This window comes from Colobus angolensis, unplaced genomic scaffold (genome assembly GCF_000951035.1).
Source record: "Colobus angolensis palliatus isolate OR3802 unplaced genomic scaffold, Cang.pa_1.0 Scaffold28, whole genome shotgun sequence".
NCBI lineage: Eukaryota > Metazoa > Chordata > Mammalia > Primates > Cercopithecidae > Colobus > Colobus angolensis.
In genome coordinates this window covers 4,061,984-4,081,240 of record NW_012116043.1, presented here as the reverse complement: position 1 = coordinate 4,081,240, position 19,257 = coordinate 4,061,984, and the positions used below count along the sequence as shown (strand labels likewise).

The window sequence follows — 19,257 nt, the reverse complement described above, 5'->3', positions numbered from 1 at the left end:
TTCTTCTTCTTCTTCTTCTCTTCCTCTTCTTCTCCTCGTCCTCCTCCTCCTCCTCCTTCTCCTCCTTCTCCTCCTTCTCCTGAGGTGCTTCTCCTCCTTCTCCTTCTTATTCTTCTTCGGGGTCATGCTCTGTTGCCCAGGCTAAGTGCAGTGACATGATCACTGCTTACTGCAGCCTCGAACTCCCAGGCTCAAGCAATCTTCCCACCTTAGCCTTCCAAGTGACTGGGACTACAGGTGCATGTCACCATGCCCAGCTAATTTTTGCTTTTTTTGTAGAGACAGAGTCTCCCTGTACTGGCCAGGCTTGTCTTGAACTCCTGGGCTCAAGGGATTCTCCTACCTCAGTCTCCTACAGTGAGATTACAGGGGTGAGCCACCACGCCTGGCCTTTGAGTCTTCTTATAATGAATATAAATGGAGATTTTCTATAGGGACAACTGGTGAAATTTGAATGTGGATTATATATTAGATAATAGTATTGTATCAATATTAAATTTCCTGAGTTTGATAATTCTGCTGTGGTTGTGTAAGAGAAGGTGCTTATTCTTAGGAAATACTTGCTTAAGTATTTAGGGGAAGGAGGCATTTTATCTGTAATTGACTCTCAAATGATTCAGAGAGAGAGAGAGTAAGAGAGAGCGCAAATCTGGTAAAAAATGTAACAGTAGGGGAATCTGACTGACAGGCATATGGGAGTTCTTCATACTATTTTATTCTTGTAACTCTGTAAGTTTGAAATTATTTAAAAATAAAAAGCTAAAAAGAAAAAAGATATGGGAAGGAAATAAACCAAAATGTTAATGCTGAAAAAAAAAATCCAACTACTTATATTGGTGAGTTAAATGGAGGCACTATCAAACCACCATTTCAGCACAGTAGAATAGCGTCTGTCCTGTGGAGATGGGCTTCGCTGCATGAGATGTCACCCAGTATAGCCACAAAATGAAACCATCCCGAAGCTCGAATACCTGAGGCCTTGGAAGTAGATGTGCTGCCAGCACGCATGGTGTGTAAACCAGGGCTTGTAAACTCAGATTCGCCCAGGGACCCAGCAGGTAGCACAAATGAGTGAAGTGGAGCAAATTACATGGTGGTGTTAGCTTCCTAGGGCCGCCATAACAAATAACTGGGTGGCTTAAAGCAACAGACATTTATTATCTCACAATTCTGGAGGCCAAAAGTCTAAAAAGAGGTGTGAGCAGGACTGCACTCCCTCCGAAGGCTCTAGGGCAAATCCTCACCTCTTCTGCTTCTGGTGGTTCCAGGTGTTCCTTGGCTTGTGGCCACATCATTTCAATCTTTGCCTCTGTCTTGGCCTTCCCCTCTGCGTGTCTCATGTCTCCTCCTGCTTTTCTCTTATAAGGGCATTTGTCATTAGATTAGGACTCATCTGTATAAGCCAGAATGATCGCATCTTGAGATCCTTAATTACATCTGCAAAGGCCTTTCTCCAAACAAGGTCACCAGTCACAGCTTCTGGGTGAACACATCTTTTGGTGGGGGGGTGGGTACCGTTTGACCCACTACACATGGATATCCAAAATACTTTCTTTACCCTTGACTGTACCACAGGAAACCAGGGGTTAAAACCAGTGATCAATAGCAATTGATACTCAGCCTCAGGTGTAAGAGAATGAGGTAGGCGTTGTGGCAGGGGCAGGGACTATGACACTTTCTGTCTCCATAGGCAGCCACTCCTCAGCATCAGCAGATTGTTCCCATGAAGGAATCCAGGTCTGTGTGCTCAGAACTTCCAGTTTGCCCAAGAAGTGAGAAATTCAGATTTTTGTGTGAAGTTCCCTCATTCTTAAATATTGGCAACTAACTCAAACTTTTTTTTTTTTTTTTTTTTTTTAGACGGAGTCTTGCACTGACTGTTGCCTGGGCGGGAGTACAGTAGTGCTATCTCAGCTCACTTCACCTCTGCCTCCTGGGTTCATGCTATTCTCCTGCCTCAGCCTCCTGAGTAGCTGGGATTACAGGCACACACCACTACGCCTGGCTAATTTTTTGTATTTTTAGTAGAGATTGGGTTTCACTATGTTGGCCAGACTGGTCTCGAACTCCTGACCTCGTGATCCGCCTACCTCGGCCTCCCAAAGTGCTGGGATTACAGGTTCAAACAATTTTTTATGTACCATTCAGTTAAACCTGTGGGCCAGCTAGGGTGCTCTGTCTCAGATCCTGGCTAGAAAACCCTGGGAAAAAGACATTCAACATGAATGGAAAGGTTATACCAAGTTCCATAATTGGAAACTCTCTAGGACCCATACCTCTCCTTTCTTTGGTTGCTGCAGGTATATTTTATTTGATGGTGATGTGGATGCTCTATGGGTGGAAAACATGAATTCTGTGATGGATGACAACAGGTTGTTGACATTGGCCAATGGGGAACGCATCCGACTCCAAGCGCACTGTGCCCTGCTCTTTGAGGCAAGTAGTGATTAAAAGTAAATTTGAACATAAGTCTTTCTTGTAATTAAAAATGTAAATGTTTATTAAAGTAGTAGTAAATATAGATGATTATTTAAAAACAAACAATACATAAGGGTTTATAATGAGTATAACTCTTTGTTCTTTACTCCTCTCATCCCTCTTTATCCCAGAGGTGACTACTTTTACTTTTTATGAATTGTTTCTTCTCATGATTACCCTACTGTCTATAAGTAACAGGCTTAGCATGATATTCTTGCTTTATACATTTTATAGTTCATACATTATCTATCGACTGACTGCTACAAAAGTAAGAATTCATCTCTTATAACACTAACGTCAAAATAGTATATTGCTAAGTTGGTTAACAGTAGATAATGTTTACATTATAATGAAGATAGAAATATTTACTGAAGAACCAACTAATATACTGTGATTACATTTACTTTCTTTTAGAGCCATTTGCTTTGTCTGGAGTTTGTAATTGCCTTCCTTTTTTTTTTTTTTCCCTCACACTATTTGCCTTTATCTTAACCTCATTTTTTTAAAACTTTGTATCATATCAAGTATTCTGTCGAGCTCCTTTATTTCCTGGAGACTATTCTCCAAAGCCCTCTATCTCCTGCTTAGGATATGCACTGCTTGTTTCATAGGTGTGGCCCTGGGACTTGCTTTCACTCTAACTTAGTATTAATGCCATTTCTAACTGTAAAATTGGTGGGTACATGGAATATTTGTACATATCTAGTACATATTTGTACTATCTGATTAGCTGACTGAACTATATTTTTTTGTAGAGAGAGCTAGGTTTGTTAATATATCTGGTTTAGCTGTGTCCTTATGAAGTTTTATACTGCCTGATCTCAACTATGTTAAAAAAATAATAAAGAAAAAAGATTGACTGGAAAACACTTCAAAACAACATTTGTTTCTAGGTGGTGGGATTTGGATAACTTATTTTCTTCTTTATACTTTTCTATTTTTTGTCAGATATTCTACAACATATTTTCACATTAATTTTATTATAGAAAAACTAAAAAGATGTTACATCAGAAGTGTGTAATCTCATCAAAATCCCAGGTGTTCAGTTAAAAACCTCATGAAAGCTGTGTTCATTTTGGTATGATTTGGATTTCATGCAGTTGTAAAAACTTTCCATAAGAGAAGGTCCTTAAACATCTAGTTTATCTTGTGTATAACTGTAGCCATGATTGATTTTCTTTATTTCTCCAGGTTGGAGATTTACAGTATGCCTCCCCTGCAACTGTCTCTCGATGTGGAATGGTTTATGTGGATCCTAAAAACTTGAAATATAGACCTTACTGGGAAAAATGGGTTAATCAAATACCAAACAAGGTGAAGTTTTTTTCTAAAATGAACTTAAAGTTATCAGTATTGATGGCTAGTTGGATAACATAGTCCAGAGGGATGTTTGTAGTTGAAGGCGATGACCTTGTCCTTGACCTGCCCATGTCCCTGAGCACAAATTAAGCGAAAACATGGCAGACACAGTTTTTTTTGTTGTTGTTGTTTTGAGACGGAGTCTCGCTCTGTTGCCCAGGCTGGAGTGCAGTGGCCAGATCTCAGCTCACTGCAAGCTCCGCCTCCCGAGTTTACGCCATTCTCCTGCCTCAGCCTCCTGAGTAGCTGGGACTACAGGCACTCTCCACCTCGCCCGGCTAGTTTTTTGTATTTTTTAGTAGAGACGGGGTTTCACTGTGTTAGCCAGGATGGTCTCGATCTCCTGACCTCGTGATCCACCCGTCTCGGCCTCCCAAAGTGCTGGGATTACAGGCTTGAGCCACCGCGCCTGGCCCATGGCAGTCACACTTATTTGATTTCAGATAATTTATAGCCAGTGGGATAGGTAATGATTGGATTGGTTGGTCTAGACCAGAGGTTGACAAACTTTTTCTGTAAAGGGGTAGATAGTAAATATTTGAGACTTTGTGTGGGCAATATGATTTCTTTCACAACTACTCAACTCTGCTGTTGTGGCATGAAAACAGCCAGAAATTTGTACACGAATGGGCATGGCTGTATACCAATAAACCTTTATTTACAAAACAGATGACTGGCCAGAAGTGTGTGTTGTCTTAACAAAAGGCTTCTGTGAAAAGTGCAGAGATGGATGTGACAGTCATGTTCGGGTTGTGGTTCAACCACACCTAGGATGCTATGACCACCCTCTCAAAGGAACATGGGTGGTCTGGGTGTGTCTCTAGGAGGGCTACTAGGTTGGAGGTGAATGGAAACCAGGACATAACTATGCCAGAGAAGAGCAGAACAAAGGAAGCATGATAGAACCATTTGAGGCACTGTCCTGTGGGAGACAGCTGTCTCAGGACCCATGCAATCCCTGGTGGTGATTGGTGCCTTGATAGGGAGGGGGTCTTCGCTGCTTTACAGTCTTTGCTGGATGACTGTGGTCACTGGAACTCTAAGATGATCAGCCTCTTCCTGTCAAATGGGAACTGTTATCTTCCCTTCTTCCTCCCCAAGGGCATGGTAGACCCTGTGGCAGCGAAATGAAACACTTCATGATGAGATGAAAGCACATTGTAAAGGACAAATCTCTCTGCTAATATAGGGCACTATTATCAGGGTTTCCTCACCTGCCAGATGTATCATTCATCAGAAGATGTTGCTCAATCCTTTTTGGGCAGGAACAGCTTTCCACTAACTTCCATTTAAATAAATGAACCCTTGAAATGCTTTGGAATGCTGCTTTTTTATAGGTGGAACAATACAATTTGAATAGTCTCTTTGAGAAATATGTGCCCTATCTCATGGATGTGATAGTGGAAGGGATAGTGGACGGAAGACAAACAGAGAAGCTGAAGACAATAGTTCCTCAGACAGACCTCAATATGGTAAGAAACGATCCCTGCTATTAGCAAAAAGAAATTCTTTCCTAAAGACAGGCTCACAGTAGGGTTTTAAGGGGAGTGAAGATGCCAGACAGGGTAAACAGTAGCATTGTTGGTCAGTGCCAAGGAGGGCGCCATGCTTGCTTTTGTGCAAGTCAAGATACTGGGTTCCATCTGTCGGAACCAACATGATGGGTCATATGCTGCCATCGCTCTGGGACCTGGGATCCCAGGATTTATGACTGGAATGGACTCTGTGGGTATGGACTGTGGGGGTGGACTATGTGAGCTGAACCAGATGTTTTCCTGTGAACCAGGTAACCCAGTTAGCCAAGATGTTGGATGCGTTACTAGAAGGAGACATAGAAGACCTCGACCTGCTGGAGTGCTACTTCCTGGAGGCTCTCTACTGCTCTCTGGGAGCCTCCCTGCTTGAGGATGGAAGGATGAAATTTGACGAATATATCAAACGCCTTGCTTCTTTGTCTACTGTTGACACAGAAGGAGTTTGGGCCAACCCTGGGGAACTGCCAGGTGGGAACCAAGTGTCGCCTGTTTCCCTGCTCTGAGTGCCTTTGGTTAAATTTCTAGAGGAAGTGAACAAGCTTCTCCATATTTCTGTCTGTATGAGTTTTCCAGGTTGTTTGCTTCTTTAGAGAAACATGCAATGGTCAGAGCACATGCTGGAAACCCCAGAAGCAGTTCAAATGCATCGACTGCTGTGGTAGAAGCCCAAGCCCTCTGGATGGTCTTTCTGGATGACAGTCAACTTCTCTTGCCTCAGCGCAGGCACTTGCTTCCTTTGCTCTTGAAACTTCTCACATTCTGCATGACTTTGAGTTTCTTCTCCTGTGGGCTTCCCTATCTGTTTTTTAATTTTTATTTTTAACCACCTGTCTCCATTTCCACCATATAATTCATCTGCTGTATTCCTGAGTATTTGCACAGTAGACAATCAAGAGTGGATTTGTAAATCATTCATAGGAAATCATAAAATTAACATTTTATGTTTTTGCACAAAAATGTGCATCTTCAGTGAATCATACAGGATGAAAAAGATGCATTCTCCAAGGTCTGTATGCAGTGCTAGGACTCTTCTTTGTCCATGTCTTATTGCTATTTGAGCATGGCTTGAAATGTAGATGGCTTTTGAAGTTGTATTTTATACTCCTTACCTGGTGGTCTTTTTAAAGTTTAAAATGAAATGACCTCTGGTCTTTCTAATGGAGAGTCATGGAGCAAATCAAAGATGTTTTACAAGTCCCTGCTTTATTTGGTGGGAGTCTGAGTGCACTTTTCCAGAGCTGAAGTCTCCCTTGAGGGAATGCTTTTCTGCTCCGCCGGCCACGCTGGCTGTGTGCTGCTGCCGCCTACAATTCCCTTACTCGGAGACGATGTTGGCCTGCTTCCCTGGCTTGCCTCCCTCATTTGCCCTCATCTTGGGGGCCTGAATGGCCCAGTGGGCATCCCATTTCCTGACACCTGCTCACAACTCCAGCCCTCCAGGTCCTCGAGCACACCCTCGACGGTGACCTCTGGCACTGTCATGTCTGTGTCACGAATCCTGCTCTCCGCCCACTCTGCCTCTGTGACTCAGGCCACTGTGCTCCTGTTTGGCCTCGTGGGGATGGCCACTCTGTTGCCCCAGTGTCTGCTGTCGCCTCAAGCACCTATACTTGCCCCTTCCCTGCATCCTCACTTCCTTGGCTGGTGGCCTTCACTTCAGTCACTCTTGCCTGAGACCCCCAAATGCCTTGCCTAATTGTCCTGTTGAATCCCTCTGAGAAAACCCCAAGTCTGTCTTCTCGGCCTCTCTAGGGGCTGACAGGGAGAAGACCATGTAGCCACAAAGACAGATGTCTCCATAAATCCCAGTCCCCAGCTGGCGCCCTCACTCCTGGCTCCAAAGGAGCGTTGGGCCTTTTCCCCACATCTCCACCCTGCCCCCTCCCCTCTCTCCGCAGCTGATCTTTCTTCCTCCTTCAACAGGAACAGCAGAAGCTGTCTGATAGGAATCTCTCCTTCCAGCGGAAAAGCCCACGGCTCCTGTCTTCAGCTTTCTCCTTTTACAGTGGAAGAGGACACCCCCACTCCACCCCAGCCAAGGCCAACCCAGCCCCTTCCTCCTTCCCAGGCTCCTCGTTCCATCTGAGTCTTTCTCTCTCATCTTCAGTCTCCCCCTCTCTACCATCCCGTCAACTCTTAGACACGCTCAAGTAAAGCCTTGCATGGCCTGGGTGGAGGTGATGGTGATTACCCGGGCACCCGCAGCTTCCATCTCTCCCCTGTCCCGCATGGGTTGCTGCCTTCCCGCGTTGTCCGCTGTTCCTGCACATCTCCCGCTGCAGCACTTATGGCTCCATACTGAAATGGCCACTTCTTGCCTGTATCTGTCCCCCACCTGGCCCTCCAACAACTGCAAGGGTAGGGACCAGGGCTGTCTGCTTCGCTATTGTATTCTCAGGGAAGTGTATGTCCAGTGAATGGGAAGCGTTAGTTGAAAATACTCAGAAAGTGCCTGACCAGTGCACAAGTCACTTTAGTGATTGTCCCGTGAACAAGAAGCATAAGCTCCAAATACTTGGTATGTGTCCAGTGATGAGTACCATTAGTTCAAGGTACTCGATATCTGTCCAGTAAAGGAGCAGCATTGAAGTACTTACTATGGCCTCCGTGCAGTACACGCAACATTAGTTCATTTCAAGCATGTGCCAGAACTGGTTTTACATTTCCATGTTTATGATTCAAGTGAAATCAACCATTATTTCCTGCAGGTCAACTTCCAACCTTGTACGACTTTCATTTTGATAACAAACGGAATCAGTGGGTCCCATGGAGTAAATTAGTTCCAGAGTATATTCATGCCCCCGAGAGGAAATTTATCGACATCCTGGGTAAGTCATAGTCAAATCCTTGTTCCTGGGTTTAGGAGTGTGTGATCCTCACTCTAGGAGGAGGCAGAGAAGATCCCATGGCTCCTGTGGTCCTCTAAGTCCCATGCAGAGAGCTGGTAGAGAAGAATTGAAGAGGGTGAGCTGTGGGCCCTCCTGGGCACAGAGGGTGGCCCCTTTGGTATTTTTGTCAGCTATTGGCTCTGAGTATCTTCCGTGGCTCTTTCCCCAGCAGGCCGATCCGCACAGGTCTATGAAATGCTGTTTCGCCTCCCCTTGCCTTTCCCTAGGCTCATCTTCAGTCCGCAGAGCTGTCTGGGTGGGGACCAAACGGCAAGGAATGAGGCAGTGTTTTATAAAGGGCGCTCACTTGAAAAGCTGTGTGCCATGGGCGTTTATATACTGAGCCACGTTTAGAATGCATCCCTCTGGCTGTTTAGATAAAATATGGGCTGAATAATTTCACAAAGCATGTGTCTGACTTTGGTCCATTGAGCTTGTAGAGTGGGACGTCCCTGTTTTCTCAGGAGTCCATCAGGATGAAAACATGCCAGTGCAGGAGGGAGCCACACGTGATGCTGTGGTTCCACTGTCTCTTCAGAGGAAGGTGTTGGTCAGGAAGTTAAATCCCGCAGGGGTCTGAGTGATGTCAGCAACAGAGAAGCTGAGTTTTTAATATCCTGTGTGTAAGTCAGAATTGCATCTTAAAAACAGCTTAGGTGTTCTAAACCTGGACTGTGGTGAGGATCGCACTGCTGTAGAACTGTGCCAAAGTCAATAAATTATACACTTAAATGGGTGACTGTTTCTGAGGTCATGTCTTGGCCTTTGCTGCTGTTTTTTATGGGATCTGTGGGATTCTAGGACAATTCCACATTGCCCCCAGTGCTCACCCTACTGGAGCTGCTGAGATGCCCCTGTTGTTAATATCTATTTTAGTTCACACAGTGGATACCACTCGGTCTACCTGGATATTGGAACAAATGGTTAAAATTAAGCAACCTGTTATTTTTGTTGGTGAATCTGGCACTTCTAAGACAGCCACTACCCAGAATTTCCTCAAAAATCTGAGTGAAGAAACTAACGTAAGTCATTATTCATATGAGTAATCTATTGCTGTGTAACAAGTTACTCCAGCGCATAGCAGCTTCATACAACAAACACTGTGATCTCACAGTTTCCATGGGTCAAGAATGTGGGAGTGGCTTACCTGAGGGCTTCTAGCTCAGGCTCTCATGGGATTGCAGTCAAGCTGTTGGCCAGGGCTGTAGACATCTGGAGGCCTGGCTAGAGCTGGAGGATCCTCATCTGAGATCCTCATCTGAGATGGCTGAAGGCTGGAGGCCTCCATTCCTCACCAGGGGGCCCTCTCCAGAGATGGCTTGGGTGTACTCAACATGGTAGCTGGCTTCCTCCAGAGTAAGTGCTTAAGACAGGTGGCAAAGCAGATGCTATCATGTCTTTTATGACCTGGCCTTGGAAGTCACATACCCTCCCTTCTGCCCTAATCTTTGGGGGAGACAGAATCCACCCTATACACCCTGATACAGTGTGGGAGGGGCCTGCACCAGGGCGTGCACACCTGGAGGCGAGGAGGATCTGGGACCATCTTAGAGGCTGGCTGTCACATTATTCACCATCATCTGTGGGTTTCTAAAACTTTTCAAGTGTTTCCTTTCCTTCCTTCAGCCAGTTACGTGTCCAATTTATAGGGGGTCAGATATGTACCCAGCATGGAGTTTGCGGGGTGCACAGGACAAGTGAAGTGAACAAGCTGTGAAGATCTGTTCTGTAGGGATTCGCAGGCAATGGTGGGATAAACATGGAGATGTGCACAGGGAGCATGGCGGGGTTTACAGCCCTACTGTAAACCCGTAGGGACCTACGGGTTTGTGGAGTCAGGCACTAGGATGCCGTATTTGGGAGCCTCCATCACAACACCCCTCCCCCAGGACTCTGCAGCTGGTGCTCATTAGCCCAGCCAGGTGCACCTGAACACAGTCGCTTTAGCAAGGCACACATTCGGCTTCAACACGTTCAGCTTGTGTGCACCTGCACTTTGGGTGCCTTACATGGAGAGGGTTATGGAAAGCAGAGGTTCGTTCTCAAAGTATGGTCCCCAGACTAGCCACCTCAGCATCACTGGAAACTTGTTTAAAAGATCCCAGAGGCCGGGTGTGGTGGCTCACACCTGTAATCCCAGCACTTTGGGAGGCTGAGGCAGGTGGATCACGAGGTCAGGAGATTGAGACCATCCTGGGTAACACGTGAAACCCTGTCTCTACTAAAAATGCAAAAAAATTAGCCGGGCATGGTGGCGGGCGCCTGTAGTCCCAGCTACTCAGGAGGCTGAGGCAGGAGAATGGCGTGAACCCAGGAGGCGGAGCTTGCAGTGAGCCAAGATTGCACCACTGGACTCCAGCCTGGGTGACAGAGCGAGACTCTGTCTCAAAAAAAAAAAGATCCCAGACTGCCAGGCATGGTGGTTTGTGCCTGGTAGTCCCAGCTACTCAAGAGGCTGATGAAGAAGGATCACCTGAGGCTGGGAATTACGGCTGCAGTGAGCTATGATCGCACATCACTGCACTCCAGCCTGGGCAACAGAGCAAGACCCTATCTCCTAAAAATAAAAAAAACAAAAAGTGCCCTGATCTACCAAATTGGAAACTCTGGGAAATGGAGCCCAGCAAGGTGTGTGGCACATGCCCTGCAGGTGGAGCTGATGCATAATTAATTAAGTGTGAGAACCACTACTCAAGGAGCTCTCGCCAGCCTAAGCATGGCAGGAGGGCTGAGGACACATGCATGAGCATCCAGGGGGCTTCCCTCACCCTTCCCACCTGCAGTTAGTCCCAAAGCCTGAACCACTTGTTCATGCTCTCTTTGACCTGTTTAGATACAGCCAGCATGATAGTGATTTATGTTTGAATATTGTCATATTGAAAATACTGTTGGATATTGCATCTCATACGATGCAATTGCTCTATGAAGTAGTCCAAAAAGATGTCATTACAATCATCTTACAAGTGAGAAGAACAAGGCTCTGAAAGGTTGAATGACTTTTTGGAAGTCGCCTTGCTAGAACTGTGCAGAAACAAGACCCTCAGTCTACTTTCTTCTATGTCACATTGTCCCCAAGGCTCACATGTGACAATTCGCTATTGACTCATACAATCTGCCGAAAGGAAAGAGGAACTCTTGCTTTAGCACTTAGAAAATAATGAAGCACAGACTCACACTGGGTTATTAAAAAGTTAGTTCAGAGGGATTTGCAAAATAGTTGCTAGCTTGTGTGCAAATGCTTACTGCTGCTACCCTGAAGAAAAGGCTGGCTTTTCACATCATCTCTTTCTGCTTCAGATTGTGTTAATGGTCAACTTCTCCTCCCGCACCACGTCCATGGATATCCAAAGAAATTTAGAAGCAAATGTGGAAAAGCGAACCAAAGATACTTACGGCCCGCCCATGGGAAAACGCCTGCTGGTGTTCATGGATGACATGAATATGCCAAGGGTAGTTAGACGCTCAAGCAGATGGAGGGATGGGTCAAGACAGTGCTTGTGTTTGCATGGGTGTGTGTGTGTTAGAAGTGAGTATGAGAACATTGGTATTTACCTCTGTGCAATGTCTGCAGGGCGCAGGCTGCAGGGAGCCAGCCTAAGGCAGGATGTGCCTGGGATGCTGTTCTTACACAGAGTGACCTTGCCCTGACTGATCACGTTCCTTAGTTTCTTAGAGGAGGGAAGCAGGTAGCCGGCAGCCTTTGAACTAAATTCAGTATGTATTTGAGGAAGTAGTTTCTAACGGAGCTCTTCTTTAAATTAATAATACTGATGTTGGCCCCGTGTACACGGGAGGCATCAGGGCAGATACTTCCCAAGAATTCTGCTGGACTTTTCAAGGAAGAAAAACTTTGGCTGCCTTATGAGTATGTTTCTGGGGACAGAGCCTGAGAAGTACAAAGTTTTCTTAGCATACTAGAATTAAAATTTACATTATTTCATAGAACCATTTTTTTCCTGAAAGTCTATTTCCAGAAGGACTGTATGCAAAGCCAGAATCCATCCATTCATCCATCCATCCATCCATCCATCCATCCATCCATCCATCCATCCATATGGTCATTCATCTATCAGTCTATTCTTCCCTTCATCCATCCATGTGTCTGTTTTTTCGTCCACCTATCTGTTATTTACCTACCTATCTGTTCATCCATCCAACCATCCATCTGTCCATTCCCTCGTATATTTATTCATCTATCCATCTATTCTTCTCTTTGCCCGTCTGTCTGTTTTTCCATCTAGCTGTCCATTTATCCATCTGCCCGTCTGTTCATTCACCTGTCCATCCATCCATCCATCCATCCATCCATCCATCCATCCATCCATCCATCCATCTCCATCCATCCAATCCATCCATCATCCATCCATCCATCCATCCATCCATCCATCCATCCATCCATCTCCATCCATCCATCATCCATCCATCCATCCATCCATCCATCCATCCATCCATCCATCTCCATCCATCCATCTATCCATCCATCTGTCCATCCATCCATCCATCTATCCATCTGTCCATTCAATGGATGGGCCAATCTGTCTGTCATTATCAGTGTATGAATTAATTACCCAATGTCTTTGCTTATGTTAAATGAAGAAAGGGACAAATGCTTGGCTTAAGGCTTGATGCTTTGTAAGCTCCTGAGTTGAAACAGGTGAAACCAAGAGAAGCAGAAGTGTCGATGTGTGGACAGGCATATCACACCCCCGGGTGGGACTGCACTGTTGACTTCTTGTCTGTCCATCTGTCCATCTGCCCATCCATCCATCTGCCCGTCCATGCATTTGTCCATTCATCTGTCTGTCCATCCATCCACCCATCCATCCATCTATCCATCTGTTCATTAATTGAATTAACATATATTTATTCAGCTCTTCCTATGCGACTGGTGCTGTGTAGTCAACACCTATGCAGTTCCTGCCCTCGTGAAGCCGTAGTATCGTAAGGGAGACAAACTTCAAAAAACACAATCACAGATGGATATATACAGCTGCAACCTTTGAGAAGCCCTGTGAAACTGAAACCGAGGTGCCCTGGAGAGGGACGGGAGAAATGAGCTTGAGTCAGGATGGTCAGCCAAGGCCTCTCTGACTCCCGCTTTGCGATGCTACTATTCTCTTTTCTTTTTTATAAAAATCAAGGTGGATGAATATGGCACGCAGCAGCCAATTGCCTTGCTGAAGCTGCTGTTGGAAAAAGGCTACTTATATGACCGTGGGAAGGAGCTGAACTGTAAAAGCATTCGAGACCTTGGCTTTATCGCTGCAATGGGAAAAGCCGGAGGAGGCCGCAATGAAGTTGACCCGAGATTTATTTCACTATTCAGTGTCTTCAACGTGCCGTTTCCTTCAGAGGAGTCTCTGCATTTAATTTATTCCTCCATCCTGAAAGGCCATAGCTCGGTAACTTGCCTTTAATTAGAAGTCTAAACCGGAAGACCTTGTGTTGGGAGGAGACCTACGCAGGGCTGACTTACCCATTGGGCACAGCAGGGTCAAAGCCTGGGGCCTCAGTACTTTCCAGGGCCTGTGAAAATGTTTTAATTTCTTTCAAAATCAGAAGAAAAAAATCATCTTTATGCAATGTCATTATAAAATGTAATTGTAATGTGTTTTTATGGAGGAAGGGGTCCATGGAGGCAAAAGTGCCTTGGGCTCGTGGGAGTCCTGATGTGGCCCTGAGGTGCTCATGCCACAGTGAGTGACAGCGAAGAATCAACTAGCAGGCTGAGGCCCTGGAGTCAGTCCCCTTCTGCTCCGGGATCAGGTCCCTTGAACTCTCCTAACCTCGTTCTCATTTGGAGTGGGGAGATCATGACGGTCCCCACCTCACTGGGTTTTGGGAGGATGAAAGGAGGGAAAATGTGTGTAAAGGTTGCCTAGTGCACACTGCCTAGTGCATAGCAGCTACTCATTAGTTACTAGTTACTGCTGTTATTATTATGGTTTACTCGGCTCCTCCAAATGGAACCTATTCATTTAAACAACCATCTTCTGATCTGGCGTTTCCCTGCTAAAGCGGGGTCTGCACACTCGGAGGCTCCAGGGGCCAGGTGGCTGAGATAAAGGTGTGGAGTGGCCAGGCATGACCAGTAGGAACTGTGAGCACCTGGCCCGTTCATGCCCTCCCTGAAGACATTTGCTTTCAAAACTATGAGGTCTGTGCCAGTCAAAACTCCCACTGAGGGCTGGTTGGGGGCTTTGGTTTCACATCATGTTGACTTATTAGTGTGAAAATCTAGAGCAATACAAACAAATCAGGCCAGGTACAGTGGCTCAGGCCTGTAATCCCAGCACTCTGGGAGGTTGAGGCAAGTGGATCATTTGAGGTCAGGAGTTCAAGACCAGCCTGGTCAACATGGCAGACCCCCATCTCTACTAAAAATACAAAAATTAGCTGGGTGTGGTGGTGGGCACCTGTTGTCCCAGCTACTTGGGAGGATGAGGCAGGAGAATTGTTTGAACCTGGGAGGTAAAGGCTTCAGTGAACCAAGATTGTGCCATTGCACTCCAGCATGGGCAACAGAGTCTCAATCTAAAATAAATAAATAAAATAATAATAAAAAAAGTAAAAATAAAAAATAAGTAGTAAAATTCACATAATGGCTGGGCATGGTGGCTCACACCTGTATCCCAGCACTTTGGGAGGCTAAGGAGAGCGGATGACTTGATCCCAGCAATTTGAGACCAGCCTGGGCAATGTGGTGAAACCCCGTCTCTACAAAAAATACTAAACAATTAGCCAAGTATAGTAGTGTCCTGTAGTCCCAGCTACAAGGGAGGCTGAGTTGGGAGGATCACTTGAGCCCAAGAGGTGGAGGCTGCAGTAAGCTGTGATCATGCCACTGCACTACAGCCTGGGAAACAGAGCAAGACCCTATCTCAAAAAATAATAATAATCACATAACACAAAATTAGTTATTATAGTCATTTTAAAGTATATAATTCAGTGGCATTTAGTCCATTCACAGTGTCATGCAACCATCGGTACCGTCTAACTCCGGAACATTTTCGTCACCCCGGAAGGAAACCCATACGCATTAGTACTTACTCCCATCCCACCTCTCATTCCCAGGAACCATGAATCTACCTTTTGTCTCCATGGAGTTTTCCATGTTGGGTATTTCATGTAAATAGAGTCATAAAGCACGTGACTTTCTGTGCCTGGCTTGCTTCACTCCACATCATGTTCTCGAGGGTCATCCGTGCTGCAGTGTGTGTCTGTCAGTGCTTCATTCCTGGTTTGTTTTGTTTTGTTTTTGTGAGACGGAGTCTCCCTCTGTCACCCAGGCTGAAGTGCAATGGCGTGATCTCAGCTCACTGCAACCTCTGCCTCCTGGGTTCAAGAGATTCTCCTGCCTCAGCCTCCCAAGTAGCTGGGATTACAGGTGCATGCCACCATACCCAGCTAATGTTTGTATTTTTAGTAGAGACAAGGTTTTACCATGTTGGTCAGGCTGGCCTTGAACTCCTGACCTCAGGCGATCTGCCCATCTTGGCCTCCCAAAGTGCTGGGATTACGGGCGTGAGCCACTGTGCGTGGTCAGCTTCATTCCTTTCTATAGCTCAGTCATATTCCATTGTACGGCTCTGCCACGTTTTGTTTATTCATCCATCTACTGAAGGACATTTGTCTGTTGGGGGGGGTGTCTTTGAATTTTTCAGACGTTTCATGAAAGCATTGTGGCTGTGAGTGGCAAGCTGACATTCTGCACGCTAGCACTTTACAAAATTATTGTGCAAGACCTACCTCCCACTCCGTCGAAGTTCCATTACATCTTCAACCTTCGAGATCTCTCACGGGTTTTTAATGGTCTTGTCCTCACTAACCCGGAGCGGTGAGTTTGGTTTATCTTCCTAAAATATGCCCCACAGGGATGATGGTTTTCTTATTCTTTTAAGACAGAGGGCTTATCGATGGATTTGATGAATCATTGTATGAATTAATTACCCAATGTCTTTGCTTATGTTGAAGAAGAGAGACCAATGCTTGGCTTAAGGCTTGATGCTTTTTTTTTTTGAGACGGAGTCTCGCTCTGTCACCCAGGCTGGAGTGCTGTGGCCGGATCTCAGCTCACTGCAAGCTCCGCCTCCCAGGTTCACGCCATTCTCCTGCCTCAGCCTCCCGAGTAGCTGGGACTACAGGCGCTGCCACCTCGCCCGGCTAGTGTTTTGTAGTTTTTAGTAGAGACGGGGTTTCACCGTGTTAGCCAGGATGGTCTCGATCTCCTGACCTCGTGATCCGCCCGTCTCGGCCTCCCAAAGTGCTGGGATTACAGACTTGAGCCACCGCGCCCGGCCGGCTTGATGCTTTGTAAGCCTTTGAATTGAAACAGGTAGAACCAAGAGAAGCAGAAGTGTGGACAGGCCTATCACACCCCTTGGGCAGGACTGTGTTGCTGACCTCTCGTTTTCAGTTCTGAAGTTGAAATTTGCCTGCCTGGAGCCTTTTGCTCACATAACTCAGTGCTTGCTGGTTGGTTATAGGATGTGTGTCTTTGTGAGAAGTAAGCAGAGGACAGAAAGGATTTAAGTCACGGTATAGGGAAATTCCCCATTAAAACTAGGCTTATACCTTCACGTGAATGTCTACTTTAGTCTGTGTGGATTTGCAAGCATAGTCCAGTTATGTGGATTCATATTATGAATCCAGAAGATACTGAAGAATGAGTTGAGAATGTTTCATGTATCCTGCTCTTTGGTGCCTTGAAACCTGTAGAATGTCAGGGGCGGTCAGGAGAGGGCAGCTCCAGGTGTTTCAGGTGGAGTGACGGTTCTTTGCTAGAACGCAGGGAAAGTTCTAGAACTGAGACCAGATGGAGTTGGCTCTTAGAAAAAGGAGGTGTCGGCCACTGCTACTGTTCTTTCCTACAGTAAGATAAGCTACAGATGATGACTTGACTTTATTAGCTTTTGTTGGATTCTCTGGTTAGATTTCATTAACATGAGACTAGGGGGGCAGGACTGGAGAAATGTTGGGCTTTTGTTGCGCCCTGTGTGTGTGTCTGAATGTCACAGCCGTCAGCCCTGGTATCCTGCAGGTGACTTCCTGGCTGACTTTTGTCCCTTCCATTCTGCAGATTCCAGACGGTGGCCCAGATGGTGAGAGTCTGGAGGAATGAATGTCTGCGAGTCTTCCATGACCGGCTGATCAGTGAAACAGACAAGCAGCTGGTCAGTACTTCCCGTGCACCAGCAAGTGCAAAACTCAGCCAGAAAATTCTTCTCAGGAAAATAAACAAGCGCCAAAAGTGTTTTTTATATAGGACACGAATTGCAGAAGAATAGGCACGAGAGGTCAATGGGGCAAAGGAGGGTGGGTTGGTTATTAAGCGCCTTGCGGCAACTGAAAAAAAAATAGAATGCAAATGATTTTAGATAATAATAGTGTATCCTGGCCGGGCGTGGTGGCTCAAGCCTGTAATCCCAGCACTTTGGGAGGCCGAGACGGGCGGATCACGAGGTCAGGAGATCGAGACCATCCTGGCTAACACGGTGAAACCCCGTCTCTACTAAAAAATACAAAAAACTAGCCGGGTGAGGTGGCGGGCGCCTGTAGTCCCAGCTACTCGGGAGGCTGAGGCAGGAGAATGGCGTGAACCCGGGAGGCGGAGCTTGCAGTGAGCTGAGATCCGGCCACTGCACTCCAGCCCAGGCCACAGAGCGAGACTCCGCCTCAAAATAAAAAAAAAAAAAAAAATAATAATAATAATAATAATAATAGCGTATCCTCTGTTCCTAACAAGTTTTAGCTCGTGTACTGTTTGAGTTCGGGTCCTTAAGTGGGCTTCTGTTTCAAGGTACAACAGCACTTAGGTGATTTGGTTACGGAACATTTTAACGATGACGTGGAGGTGGTGATGAGGGATCCCATATTGTTTGGAGACTTCCGGATGGCTCTGCACGAGGGAGAACCACGCATTTATGAAGACATCCAGGACTACGAGGCAGCCAAGGCTCTGTTCCAGGTGGGGATGAGCCCCACCTTGTCCGTGGGCTCGCTTTCTCCTGAGCATGGGCCAAGCGGGAGCTGAACATTGCGTGGGTGCCCAGGAACCTAACACCTGTGGCTCTGTCTGAGGGCTTGAAATGCGGACTTGTGTCTGGTCCGGTGGTTCCCACATCCAGCATGCTTGGGAGTGACGTTAGGAAATTGTTGAACAGACTCCTGGGGCCACCCCATGAGATGTGCTGTGCTGGGTCCATGGAGGGTCCCCGATTCTAGTGCACAGCCAGGTTTGGGAACCACTTGTTTGACTCCCTGATATTCATTTTCATTTAATTCATGAGATGAGCCTTGTTGCCTGCTTTGGGTCACTGCTGGCCAGTCAGAACCCAGCAGATGGAAATCTTGATTGTGAAAGCTAGATTAATCTCAGAGACCCAAACAGTTTAATTATTTTAACTACTGTAGATGTTCAGAAAAATCTTTCTTCCATTCTTAATCTCCTCTGGACAAAAGGAGGGAGTCTGTCTCTTAAAATCCAGTGATCCTTTAAGACATTATTTATTTATTTATTTATTTATTTACTTAGAGACAGGGTCTCTCTCTGTCACCCAGGCCACAGTGCAGTGGTATGATCACGGCTCTCTGCAGCCTCAACCTCCTGGGCTCAAGTGATCTTCCTGCCTCAGCCTCCCAAGTAGCCGGGACTATGGGCACATATCACTGTGCCCAGCTAATGTTTTTGTTTTTATTTTTGTAGAGACGGAGTCTTGCTCCATGGCCCAGGTTGGTCTCGAACCCCTGGGCTCAAGTTATCCTCCCTCCTCAGCCTCCCAAAGTGCTAGGATTACAGGCATGAGCCACCGTGCTGGGTTTTAAATTCTATTTTTTTTTCTTTTTTTTTTCTTTTTTTTTTTGAGACGGAGTCTCGCTCTGTCGTCCAGGCTGGAGTGCAGTGGCCAGATCTCGGCTCAATGCAAGCTCCACCTCCCGGGTTTACGCCATTCTCCTGCCTCAGCCTCCCGAGTAGCTGGGACTACAGGCGCCCGCCA

General features: G+C 46.2%; 1 protein-coding gene across 1 annotated transcript in view; it reads left to right on the top strand.

The window, feature by feature from the left end:
• DNAH10 (dynein, axonemal, heavy chain 10) overlaps positions 1–19,257 on the top strand; it is a 158,637-nt gene that overhangs the window by 84,111 nt on the left and 55,269 nt on the right. Inside the window, exons 35-45 of the mRNA XM_011948576.1 lie at positions 2,301–2,436; positions 3,670–3,792; positions 5,175–5,309; positions 5,624–5,840; positions 8,081–8,200; positions 9,137–9,282; positions 11,558–11,710; positions 13,402–13,662; positions 15,925–16,097; positions 17,340–17,433; positions 18,060–18,227. Coding sequence (XP_011803966.1) covers positions 2,301–2,436; positions 3,670–3,792; positions 5,175–5,309; positions 5,624–5,840; positions 8,081–8,200; positions 9,137–9,282; positions 11,558–11,710; positions 13,402–13,662; positions 15,925–16,097; positions 17,340–17,433; positions 18,060–18,227 — 1,726 coding nt within the window. The remainder of the gene's footprint in view (positions 1–2,300; positions 2,437–3,669; positions 3,793–5,174; positions 5,310–5,623; positions 5,841–8,080; positions 8,201–9,136; positions 9,283–11,557; positions 11,711–13,401; positions 13,663–15,924; positions 16,098–17,339; positions 17,434–18,059; positions 18,228–19,257) is intronic.